The following is a 13125-nucleotide window of genomic DNA, read 5'->3' as shown; positions in this document are numbered from 1 at the left end:
CAAAGCACACTTCCCAGCCCTACACTCTGGCAAGGAAAAACCCCACAGGTTTTTCAGTTTCACTAACAAGCACATGATGCAAAGCATCGGGGAGGTGAGCATACTTCATACGAGCATGGCATTGAGACACAGTTTCCCAATTTTCTTTGAGCCACAGAGTTTAATTAATTTGAAAAAGCTCTCCAGTGATACCCTTATCTCTCAAAGTTACTATAACCTCAAATTATGTCTGCTTTTTTTTTTTTTTTTTTTCAGTCAAGAAGTGCGCACCTTTAGGGCTGGAGTGCCAGTTAAAACTTTACGATTTCTAAAAAGCTTTCTTACAGCAGGCAAAGGTTTAAGAGCTGTCTTAAAAGAGCTGCTGAAAAAGGGTAGGATCAAAAAACAAAATGAGTTCCAGTAACTGCCTGGCACACAGACAATCTTCACTTTAAAGCACCTACTTATTTTTCGAGCAGAACAGGGAATGGAAAAGAACGAGGAAAAGGTAATATTTGCCCTCAAAGCTGAAGTTATTTCTTAAAATGACACATAGCACTAGTAAGAAAAGGAACTGAGGATAGAGGATCGTTGCCTGGAAGAAAACACCTGGTGATCGTCACCTGCTTTTGAGACAACAAGCTCAGAACAGGGAGGTGGCTGCTGCTGCAGCCCCCTTGCTTGGCAATGTACATGAACAAGGACTTGGGGTATGAGGGCTGCAGAGAAGCTTTATGACTACCTGTACTCCTTCTGCTGTTTAAGCAGAGATATATATCCATTATTGCACTGGGTACATCATCAACTACAATATAGTAATAGTCGACACTTGGTCATTTATGCTGGAAGTCAAGAATTCGTTGCACACAGCCAAGTTCTGTTGAGCCGGCAGATCTCTCTCAACTCCCGGGGTGTATGTTCATGACTATTAAGTTATTGACAAAACATAAACAAAAGCTCACAAACAAGTACAAAGGATGAAGTTGTGCTCTCCAAATGCCAGAGAAGGATTGACAATATGGACAAGTCAACGATGTAACCTGCATGCTGAAAGTTTACCAAATTAGCGGGGAAATAGCTCGTTGTCATTTTGGCTATCACACTTGACTTCTTCCCACTTTTGCTCTTTGATGCAGTTCACTATTATTTGCACTTTTATAACTATATAGTTTCCCTCTTGAGTCATACGTAAGATCAGTCTTTCTTGCCTTGTTTTAAGGACCCCTTCTTAAAAATAACGTTTTTTTGGCAATGGGTTAAACACAAACTTGTGAGACCAAAATTGTCTGGAGGGGGGGAAAAAAGCACATTGCAATGCTAAGCATTACAATAAATTTACCAAAAAACTTTCAAGTACCTCATCCATTTACTGAAAAGACCACGTTGCTCATTAACCTTCCACCATCAGCTAAAAGGCAATTCTTTCTGGCCCGGTCAGAGAAACTGGGATCAATCATCAACCTTCCAGCAACCAGCTGCTTGTATTGACAATATCAACCTGGGGAGAAAATCCACCAACTCTACACGAGTGACTTTAGAGTAATCCAATGGGGTGTGGTTCCGCTTTTTGTTACCAGCGCATAGTAGTGGGAACAAGGACACACCAAAACCCTGAAGAGGAAATTTGCTACTGAGCGATCAGCAGCCAGCTTTCTACTCCAGTCTTGTCCAAGGCAGCGTGTGTCGGTCCTAGTAAAGCACAATTAAGCAGTCGTTTTATTTCCCTCAAAATCTTAGAATCAACGTTGTTGATAATGTTTAAGAAGTGTATTACAGACTTCATTTCTGACTATTTCAAATGAGGCGTATTAGCACTTCAAATGATAAGCACCTCTAAGTTTTAATCCAACATTTTGTTTGAAAAACAACACGCAGCAGAGCACCTATAATGCAGTACACTCAATGCATTAGTGCTCTTTGGCCAAGACGAGAATATTTTATTTCAGAGAAAATGAGTTTTTTTTTTTTTAGCTAGTTAACATTAGAAGTAACAGAAAACAGTTGTAAAGTCCAAGTTCTTATAAAAACATACCCACTTCAGGAAGAAAAAAAGAAGAGGCATTCAGAAAGCGTAGCCTCCCACAGAATTTATCATTTTTGGAGATTAATTTCCTGCAAAATCCCAGTATTCATTTTTCCAGAAAACTACTTCTAAAAGGATCCTTATCCCTGAAATGCACGGGCTTGAGGCATGGCGAAGAACCGAAGCTGTTCTTTAAGTCCCTGCTATCGCAAAGTGAAGCGCGAGACGAGGTGACGCACCGCGCTGCGCGCTATCTGCCGGCAGCACGCTTTGATAGGCGGAGATAACACGCCACGCGGAGCATTAGTCTACAAAAAAAAAAAACCCTATGAAGTCACCCTCCAACTAAAACCGCACAAAAATGGAAGTAACATGGAAGAAATAAATTCCTTGAAACTCAGGAGCGGCACCCGAGTGTAGTCAGCTTGCAGTTCCTTCCACCGGGCTGCAGCGGAGAAGTGTTGCCCCGTGGGCCAAGATGCAGGCTACATACCAAAACCCCAAGCAATCTTCCCTCCTCCTGCCCCTACCCTTCACTTTCAGGATCATTAACCCTAACACAACACAGGAGTGGCATCAAACTTGTATGAAGTGCACCCTGTTCTCTGCATTGCAATAAGCATTGGATGATTCTGAAGTCTTCCTCCAAATTGGGAGCCAACTTCTCTGTGTTCTTTCAGAAGAGGGGATTATGGAACTACACTTGTAGGATCAACAGTGCTTTACCAGAACAAGCTTTTATCTGTACAGGGACAAGGTCACGTCAACAATTTAAATTTTGTCTGAAAACTTGAGCCATAAAGAGCCACATGGGCCAGCCTCGCTTTGAGGCAATATTTGTTTTATTAACTTGAACTGGCTCTTTATTACAGTCAGGCCTCTTGTGGTCCAAAATATCAGACCAGAAATATATTTATAAGCATTTTAGAAATAGAATGAAAGACTCAAAGTTGAGGAACCAAAACCAGGAATTAAATCTACTGGAAGGTGCCCAGTGCCGGTCCGGATTTGAAGCAAGCTCAAGGCAAAAGCTCCTCTCAAGCTATACAGACAGGAACCCTCTTAGAGAAAAGTAAGCTGCATTCACAGAGCGGTTTCTTCTCTGGAAGTCAGCTGATTGTATTGCAAACAATTTCAAGTCTCAAAAAGCGACTTGCCCCACTCATCGGCCTCCCCCTTTTCTTGTAAATTAATTATTTTAGCGCATTATCAGATTAATATCAGAAAGGAGCACGCATATGCAGTAGGGAATCTTCTCCATTCAAAGCAGCACGGTAAGTTGGTTGCAATTAAGTGAAAGCACAGCCTCACTGTATATCACCTCTCCACAGAGCACCCTGTAAAACCCTGTACCTTGTATCAGCAGAAGGATCAGTCAAAGTGCCTGCATTTCCTTCTGAACCTGACTCCCAAGTTGTACAAGTAGAGATGTTTCTTGGAACCGTACTGCATTTAGCCTTTATTTCACACCCTGCAAATGTAACCCTACTGTTGTCATTTGCGTGTGTGCAATTCTAAGCATAACAGGGGCTTTCGTGGTATGTTCCTATACCACAATTTATATAGCCATACATTAAAAAGCTTACTCTGATTGTAACAAGGGCCATAAGCTATGAAGAAAGCATACCACAAGTCCCAAATGAGTACACACAATTTCAGTTCTCCGTTTAAGGCTCAAGCCTGTCTTGCAGCAGCAAGTAACACTGGCTATCAACTGCTTAAGCTGGATGAAAGCTTTTAGATCATATCAAACTCAATTGCAGAGACTAAAAAATAAACAAAATAAAATGCACTGTACTGGGGTATGAAAAACTTTACAGTTTTAATTCTCCTTTCAGTTGACGTCATGCTTTAAGCTAAGGGTCCATCACTCCACCAGTGTGAGAAGAGCACAGTGTGCCCAAACACTGCAGTGTGCTCCAGCACGTTCAGACAGAGCACGAAGCAGAAGGAAGGTGTTGACAGCACGGGCTAAGTCCCAGAGCTCCTGGGACAGAGTCCTGACCGAGTTCCTAACAGTAAAACTGCTTCTGCTAGACCAGGCCATGTAAAGAGTTATGATCTTGCTGATCGAAAGGTTCAAAATGGGACTAATTCCATTTTATAAAACATGCTCAAATGCACGGCATGAGCCACCTTCCTCGCTAAGCAGCATAAATCAGGCAGACGTAAGCCATGCACAAGTTGGCTGAGCAGGACGCAGCTCTTTAGGAACTCGGTCTTCAGGCTGAACAGAAGGAATGGAATGCAGAACTATTCTAGGACTAATGAATTCTGATGTGGATAAGGGGAAAAAAAAACACTGATCCCTCAAAATAGCACCCCTGAGTATAAAAACTTCCCAGACTGTAAAAAAAATAAACCCAGAGCATAAAAATTTCAAGGAAAAGAAGGAAAATCAGTTGTTTGCCTGAAATGAGACTGAAATTTGTAGCATCACTAAACAACTGCAATACTGTAGAGATCAACTGCGTAGTTCAGAACTGAGCAGTTTGCAATGGGGTAACTAAGCTCTGCTCTTTGAATTCAAAATAAAATCAAAGTATCAGGACCCAGCTATTTAGCATGACATTAAATTTTTCATATTTGTAACAATATATATAAACACATACCTGCATGTAGTATAACATGTAAGACAAAATATAACAAAAGCCACCCCCCAAAAGGATACGCTGAGGATTTGATACACACACGCAATAGACGCTTCACCGTATATTAACTGAAAAAAAACTTTTAAATAAAACATCTCTAAAACGCTCTGCAAAGCAGCGCCTTGCAAAGGCGGGGGTTGTTTGCCCCTCAAGAAGCTGGAGTAAGCTGCTTGCTTCCCCTCTCTGGCTGGAGTCCCAAACCGCGTCACTGCAAGAAGTTTGCTTACTTTAAATAGCGTATCTGGAACAACCGATAGGCCGTTATCTCTGCAAAACATCAGCAATGTGAAGTCGCTGGAGAAAATAACCAAATTTCCAACATCGGCGTGCCGACTTCACTTGAAGCATGTACTTCTAAAGCAGGACTCCCCGCGGAATGCTATTAGACTTGCTAATAGAGTAAGATTAATTACTTCTGGAGTATTACACGTATAGGCATAATGATTTACAGTAACAGAAAAGCAACAGCTCTGACCATGAAGGGCTGTTTGCTTTAAAGAACCGGACAGCATAAGCCCTATGTAACAACTCCAAAGGCTCCTAAATGCGGAGGTGTGTTCTCAACACGTTCAGCAACTGTTTTTTGGGGGGTTCCATTTCAGTTTTCATAGTCTCCCGTTAACAAGAAAACCTTACATTGTGTAAAATGAGAACTGAAATCTTTTTTTAATATTCCGTATTTCTTGCTTGTGCTCTTTATAACATTACACGTTGCAGCTGTATCAACAACGTACACGAAGAAAATCTACTTTCAGGCAAGATCTGAAAGTTTACAAATGTTAGCTACTGTTGATAAAAACTCGGGTTTTAAGCACGCGGAGAGCTGCAGCCCAAGTCCTAGAATGTAAGAACCGAGCAAGTTTTCTCCCTTCAAATGCTTCAAAGCTCTTACGGATCAGTAATCATTATTTCATAACATGCACACACACGCGCACCAAAACCACAGAGAAAGTGTTTAGAGAGTTGTGAAATGTGATAAAAAAAAAAAATGCCTCAAAAAGGCAAAGCATGCAGTTAGAAACCCACCTATTATTACGAGCCCAATAATTTGTTATCGGATCGAAACACTCGTTCAGCAAGACACGGCTCTTATTCGGGACTTCAAGGATCAAAATGTGTAGAAAGCTCCATTATCTATCTACAACTGTTTACCAAGAAAGGCATCTTTGTGGTTTTATAACCCACAAAAATACATAGAGAAATGAATGCTGAACAACTGATATAGAACACTTAATGAGTAACAGCCACCACAATAAAACCTCAATGAAGAACCTGTGACTGCTCTCAGGAGGAGCTGAGCCCTCCTTCCATGTGCGTGACTCTTTTTTTTTCACTGCACCACGCAAAGCGAGCGTTTCACCTATCCCACTGTGCGTCCCAAAATACATCAAGAGTCCTACTTCCCCGCACAACATGGGGCTTGACATAAATGCAGGCGATCCGGGCAGCGCGCCAGATGTCAGTAAAAGGGCTGCTTATTAGTCTGCAAGTGCAGTGTACGCGAGTGTTTGCCAGTATTGCTTTGCATGAGAAGATTAAGAGCTGTAAACTTGAACCAGTTTTATAATCTCAAATGGCTTGCATGTCAGGAAAAAAAAAAAAAAAAAGCTTTCATTTGAAAAGTGACAGATGGAAAATTACACTGAAGTTTTTCCCTAAACAGCGCTTCCCAGGTTTAGTTTTTATTCTTTAAGGCAGTTCCCCTCTAAGAGCCAAGCAGCCCTTCCTGCACGGTACCCCTGCGGGTCTCACGGGGGTAATTCTGGCTGAAGGGCCCCGCGAGTTACCTGGGCTAACCGCACACGCCGCCGAGCCATCACCACGAGTTTGCTCAGGACCAAGCCATGCGCCGAGCAGCTCCAAGGACAGACGCTGCCGTCACCGTGGAGGGCCCACTCCGGGTTTGGCCTCCACCCATCGCATCGCGCTTCCCTCCCCCAGTATCTAGCCCGAATTCCCTTTCTGCCGCTTGTGTTCGTTGCCTCTTATCAGTGCGCACCACCTCCAGGAACAGTTTGGCTCCCTGCACCCTCTCATTAGGCGGCTGACGACAGCAGGAACGCTACCTCCTTAGCTGGGTAAGGCTGAACAAGTCCAGTTCCCTCAGCCTTTCCTTATGCAAGACGTACCCCAGCCTACTAGCCGTCTTGGTGGCCCCTTAACATGCCAGCATCTTGCCTGTATGGTTACAAACTGCGACGAAGGGAAGCTGAGGAGCATTACTGCCACCTGAATAATGCATTTTTACATGTATGGATGAGAAGCGTTATCAAAAGCTGTTTACTGCTCATCTTCTGACAGCCGCTGGAAAACAACCGCTAACTCCTGACAATGGTGTAAACTCAGCTGTAACAAAAGCAGCTCTGTGCTTTCTTAGATTACAAACTTCGGTCTTAAATGTCAGGAACAGAACTACTCTTCAACACACACAAAAAAAGCCCTAAGAAACTGAACTATTTACTGTTTGTGGTAACTACAACACAGCACTCACAACGATTATGACATTTGTTTTAACATCAGAACATAACATTTCAGAGAGAAAGCGTAATACTTTTTAATTAAATCAAACATTTTCTGCTACAGCGTCATTTGTGATTACAGCACCGGCCAGGTGGGCTCTAAGAATCCGGAGCACAGAACTTGTTCCTCCCCAGGGGCAGGGCTTCACATCTTTACTCGCTGAACTTCACGAGGTCCCTGTCCGCCCATTTCTCCAGCCTGTCCAAGTCCCTCTGGATGGCAGCTTGGCCCTTCGATGAGTAAGCCGCTCCCCCCAGTTTTGTGTCATCTGCAAATTCACTGAGAGCGCACCCCACCCCATCATCCAGATCTTTAACGAAGAGATTGAGCAGGACTGGACCCAGTATCCCTGGGGTACTCCCCTCATTACTGGCTTCCAACTCAGCTCTCCACCACTGCCCATCACTCTGTAGGGCCAGCCACTCAGCCAGTTTTCAGTCCACCTCATTTCTCATCCAGTCCGTATTTGAAGGCTTCTCTATGACCTTATCACAGGCAACAGTGTCAAAGGCCTTTGTGTCCAGGACAACATCACTGCTCCTCCCTTCGTCCATCAGGCTGCTGATTTCACTACAGAAGCTTGCAAGGTTGATGAAGCATTACTTCCTTTGGTGAATCCATGCCGACATGCATGGCCTCCTGATCATTTTCTTCTCCTCCATGTGCCTGGAAATGGTTTCCAGGATGAACTGTTCCATCAGCTTCCTGGGGACTGAGATGAGGTTGACCTGTCTACAGTTCCCCAGGTCTTCCTCTTGCAGTCAGAAGTGATGTTTGCTTTCCTCCAGTCCCCAGGTACTTCTCCCACTTATTATGGTCAAGCAGAGATTATTGAGTGGCCTCACAATCACATCTGCCAAAACTCATGGGTGCATCCCACCAGGGCCAGAGTAGTTTGCTCAGCAGATCCTTGCTCTCCAGAAGTCCAGGGTTGTGAGCTTGCTGCGTGCCCTCCTTGCTGCCCTCATGATCTTGAACTCCACCATTCCATGGTCACTGCAGCCAAGGCTGCCTTTAACCTCCCCTGTCGCTGGGAGAAGGCAGTTTAATCATCAATGCATTCCACGAACCTCCTGACATGCTTACACCTTCCTGTGTCATCCCTCCAACAGACACCAGGATGGCTGAACTTCCCTAGCAGGACCAGGGCTTGTGTACACGTGGCTGCTCCTACCTGTCTGTGACGGACCTCACCTGCTTGGTCTTCCTGATCAGGAGGCCTGTAACAGACCCCCGCTATAATGCCACCTGCCCTTGCCTTCTCTTTAATCCTAACCCATAAACTCTCCGTTGGCTCACCCACCCCCAGGCAGAGCTCCGTGCACTCCAGCTGCTCATGGACATAGAGGGCAACAGCCCCTCCTCGCGTTCCAGCCTGTTGTTCCTAAGAGCCCGCATCCTACCGCTGCAATACACAGTCATGGGAGCCATCCCACCACGCAGGATGTAAAACTTTTATTTCTTGGACTGTACCACACATTTTTATAGTTTCTCAGAAGATGTAAAGCCAGCCTGGTGCAGATCTAAACTGAGATAAAGGACAGAATTTTTTGGAAAGGGGGAAATAAAGAAAACATTAGATACTCCCAGCTTATTGCTAAAAAAAAAAAAAAAAAAAAAAAAAAAGCTTTTGCTGCAGTTTAAAATACTGGAGATTTTCTTGACTTTTGTTATATGACACTTCAGGAGGGATTAAGAAAGTTAAAGCATAGCTACATGTGAAGAAGTTCCTATTTAGTGATAGTTAGTTTACTGAAAAACAGAAGCAAGCCCTATACAAGCAGCTTATTTTGAGTAGTCCACCTGCCTGAGGATGTTTTTAAGGGTACTCTCATGGTGTCAGAATTATAAAGGTCATTGTTTAAGAGATCTGATTGTTTGCTTTTACTCAGTTTCCAAAGAAACGCTCCAAATTTACTTGCTCCAAAAAAATGAAAATAATTTAATCAAGTTAAGTAACAGCTTGACAAGCACATCACATACCTCCAGTTCTGTGTAATACGATACTATTTTGCATATGCAGTGCTCCAGGGCACTACAGTAATGAAAATAGCATTTATCAAACTGTAAGTCATTATTTTAATTATACTACATCAAAATACTAAAGCAAGAATGTATTTAATTTTATCAGTGGGAAGTTAAGAACAAGGTTTTCTGCACAAGGTTATTATTCTTCTGTTGTAGGTCAAGCTGGAAGAACCAGCAAGTTGAAGTTGTTTGAACTTCTGATATTTAATAAAAAAACACACACAACTTGCTCAGATTTTTTTGGCGAAGGTATTTAAGGTTTATATTTTCTATTCCAATTGTTGCCCAAGGCAATATTTATTTTTAACAGGTAAGAAAACTCATTCATCCTCTTCCTGCAAATACTCAAGTTTACGAAGTTTCAGGGCTGCCATGATCTGTATCGGGAAATCTAAATCAAAGGCAGAAGGGAAAGTAAGTAACATATTTGGCATGCCTGGGTAACGCTGTGTAAGTCTTGTCAAATTACCATCTCTTCAAACCAATCAATCTGTGTCTGCTCAATGTATTCAGCTGGAGTTTGGAAATAAGTTATTGATATTCCCTAATTAGTAAGCACGACCATAAATTAAGACTTATAATTAGGGTTACATGAAGACACCCAAAACAGCCCCCTTCCCCAATTGCCTGACAACCACAAGCCGTTGTTCATCTTGGAGAGCCATGGTATTTCCTACTCCTCTCCATCCTTACACCACCAGAGCAGAGAGCTGAATCAGGACTACAGGTAAGCAAAAAGCCGCCAGAACTGGCTGAACAGCCAGGCTGCGATGCAGCAGGACAAAGACCCAGGTGCATTCATTCTGAATCCACAAGGATGCAAGTGCTGCTTTGTGCATGGGCATTCAGCTATGCCTTAAAGTTCACTTGGAAAGCACTCCAACAGAAGTTTTGAGGCCCTGTGTTTAAAACTGTATTTATGTGTTTTGTGCAATGAGTCAAATACAGATGTAGCATCTCGTATGAAAGAAAAATTAAACTGAAACCCTGTATTTGCATGCATGAAGCTTGGCAAGTAATTTCATCTGATGATACTGTGCCTTATAATTGGACAAATGGTTGGTTAGCTGGCGATATCTTAAACAGCTGTATACTTTTTCAAAAAGTTCAGAGGTATCTTGCAGTTTTACGACAATCTGTAATCTTAACCTTCCTCTGTCAGATGGAGGAAAAAAACTCCCAAGAGATTGATGTGTTTATTGTTTCGTAATAGCCAAATACTAGATGCCATAAGAGCTAATTATCAATCTTGGCAATCACAGAACTCAAATACAGGCTATATTCAGTCTGAAGTAAGAAGTCATTTACCAGCTCAATGCCATGGATTAGTGAGTTCTTAGAATGCAATAAAGATTATATATGCTTACTCCAGAGTGAACTTTCAGTTGAGCTCAGTGTATACAGACCTCATTCACGTTCAGTTACAGGAAAAATTCAGCCTGGTCTGTAACTAGATGTAACATGCTCCAATTCAAGTTCTCATGCTGGCTCTCAAATCAGCTGTTGAACACACAACCTTCTCACCCCCTGCCACTTTTAATGATGCATTTCCTTACAAAATATCAATTATGTTTAGAGCTCAGGGAAGTTGTACACCACTTTTTTTTTCCCCCCCATTTAGAACTGATGTGGGGGAAGGATGACATTTAATACCACATGCTGCAACAACACAGAGCTTTCCCAGGCTACATTACAAAACAAGAGGCTGCATGACCTGCTCAAGGTTACAGCATGACTCCATTGCTCACTCCGAATTAAAAACTGGTATCCTCCTGACTCCTCCTGTATTTTCACTAATAAAATAACACCACTACTGAACACTTACACAGTTCCTTTCATCGCAGGATGTCAAAGGTCTTTATAAATATTAATTAAGCATTGCAGCAACACTAAGAAGTATGTAAAACTTAATTCTGCACATGAGTAAACCCAAGCAAAGAATAAATAACCTACATTCAAAGTCATAGGACAAGTCAGCAGTATGGATAATAAACAGCTCTTGCCATTAAGAAACACTCCATTAGAAGCAGGGACACAATTAATACTCCAACTGTGATGTGAACAGTACAGGCCTTGGTAGAAAAGGGGAATTTTGGGAAGTATATTGGTAGTTAGTGTTTTTAAAGAAATTACATGAAAAACTATGTAATTCATGTTTCAGCTCACTACCACTTTCAAAAAAAAAAATAAAAAAGAAAAAAAAAAAGAAGTACTTAGAAGTACGGCTAAACTCAAGAGCAAACACTGCAGAGACGCGTCCATATGCTCCTGGAACCCGAGAGGGAGCAACTTTTTAGTCTGTAGCCACAGAAGCTGTACGTGAAAATGGGCAGTATCTGCTCTCTGGACAAACACATCTACTACAGACGAAGTCATCAACTCTCCAATTCTGGAACGGCACAGATACATCATCCTTTCATCACAATGCAGCATCCGCAAATTAACATTTTGGTTCTTATGATCAGTCAAAACCATTTTTTTTTAGTGTGTTTAACTGGTTTGCATTAGACTTTTGTTACGTACACAAAGCTGCTGGTCCCTACCTTTTATCTAGTACTATTTATAAAGGATTTCCCATGCAAAACGTGTCGTGTTGCAGCATATTCTCATACTTTTAGAAGACACTCCAAAGGTCAGGGAGGACCATATGTACATGAAAGAAAGAGAACTGTATTCTTACAAATAATGGTTGTACCTAATGTCATCAAGATTCGACTTTAGAACATAGCAATGAAGTCAGGTCTTAGCATGCTAGTACAAGGGAGTACAGTAACTATTGTACCATTAAGAAAACTATTTTATAAGGCTAGCATTCAGTATTTGTTGTTTATAGGTTAATTACAGATGATGAAAAACTAAAATCCAGTGTAACAGCTTTGCTAAATTTTAAGCTAGGTGTTTCGCAACAAAAAAGCTTAAATTCATTTGCCGCTTTGAGTGTATAATTAAAGCAGACTGTCCTGTTAGACACAATTTTGGTATGCATTTTAAGATACACGCTTCAGAATATACAAACTAACAAACTTCCTCCCTCCCTTCTTTTGTTTGTACCTGAAGATTTAAAAGCTGATGAAAGCCACCTTGATAAATGAAATTCATCAGCTGTCTCCTTCAACCAGCTTTTTAGAAGCAAATGCACCCAACTGTTCGTACCGTGGCATCAAATCTGCAAGAGGTATAGGTGGCACGGAAGTGAGCCATTTTGTTAATACACCGTGCTCTCTTTTCTGCAGCTTGCACCTGCAGTTAAGGCAGGCAAGAATTGGATCTCATTAACGCCTCAGTAAGGATGAGAGGCTGCTCAAGAAACGAGGTAAATCACACGTGCAGTAAGTGCTCTCCTTGATGCATTGCTACAGACATTCTGAAGGCCAAAACGTGAGAGGCATTGACTAAAACCACACTTATGGTCACAAAATGTAAGTTAAAAAAAACAAACATGCTTTTCATTTATTAACTATGAAAATTGACATGCTTTCAATCAGTAAGAAAAAGTGGGCTCTGCATCTTGCTTGTAATCAGTAGATATGCTAGACTTGATACCTACTTGTAAAGCAGCAAGATTTAAATGGGGCACCGAAAAACACTGTTCGACTTGTAGGGAACCCTGGAATGCGTGAAGCACGTGGATTTTTACAAAGCCTGGTACGGAAGTGTTTGTTTGCCAGATGTGTGCTTCTCACCCTTCTTACTGCAACCAGCTGGCCACTCTTTTCATTAGTCACTTTCCATTCAAAAATGGCACTGATAAATTATTATTCAAAATATCACAACTCATTATTTCACATCATGACTCATACGACTCATTAAGATGTAAGCTGAAATTATTCATTGGCTCGCAGAACGAAAACTAGACAATTCTAAAGAAACTGTGTGTAGGAAACAGGAAGAGCACACAAACACCAGCGCAGTACAAATGCAAGA

The 13125-nt window shown here is 42.0% G+C and overlaps 1 protein-coding gene across 14 annotated transcripts in view; it reads right to left on the bottom strand.

Annotated features, from left to right (window-relative positions):
* Positions 1-13125, bottom strand: part of TNRC6B (trinucleotide repeat containing adaptor 6B) — a 127259-nt gene that overhangs the window by 45007 nt on the left and 69127 nt on the right. For 2 of the 14 annotated variants that reach the window (XM_082769413.1, XM_082769423.1), the window contains exon 1: positions 4615-4946. The exons of 8 other annotated variants lie outside the window; for them this stretch is intronic. In XM_082769413.1, the coding sequence (XP_082625539.1) occupies positions 4615-4931 (317 nt within the window). In that variant the 5' untranslated portion in view covers positions 4932-4946. Of the gene's footprint in view, positions 1-1336; positions 2311-4614; positions 4947-6440; positions 6688-13125 lie in introns of those variants that run through there. 4 more of the 14 variants (XM_082769416.1, XM_082769415.1, XM_082769417.1 and 1 more) reach the window with 4 other exon arrangements.

Source organism: Aythya marila, assembly GCF_965140915.1.
Source record: "Aythya marila genome assembly, chromosome: 1".
NCBI classification, from domain to species: domain Eukaryota; kingdom Metazoa; phylum Chordata; class Aves; order Anseriformes; family Anatidae; genus Aythya; species Aythya marila.
The sequence above is the reverse complement of the archived record's forward strand: the minus strand, read 5'-3'. Positions and strand labels throughout refer to the sequence as shown.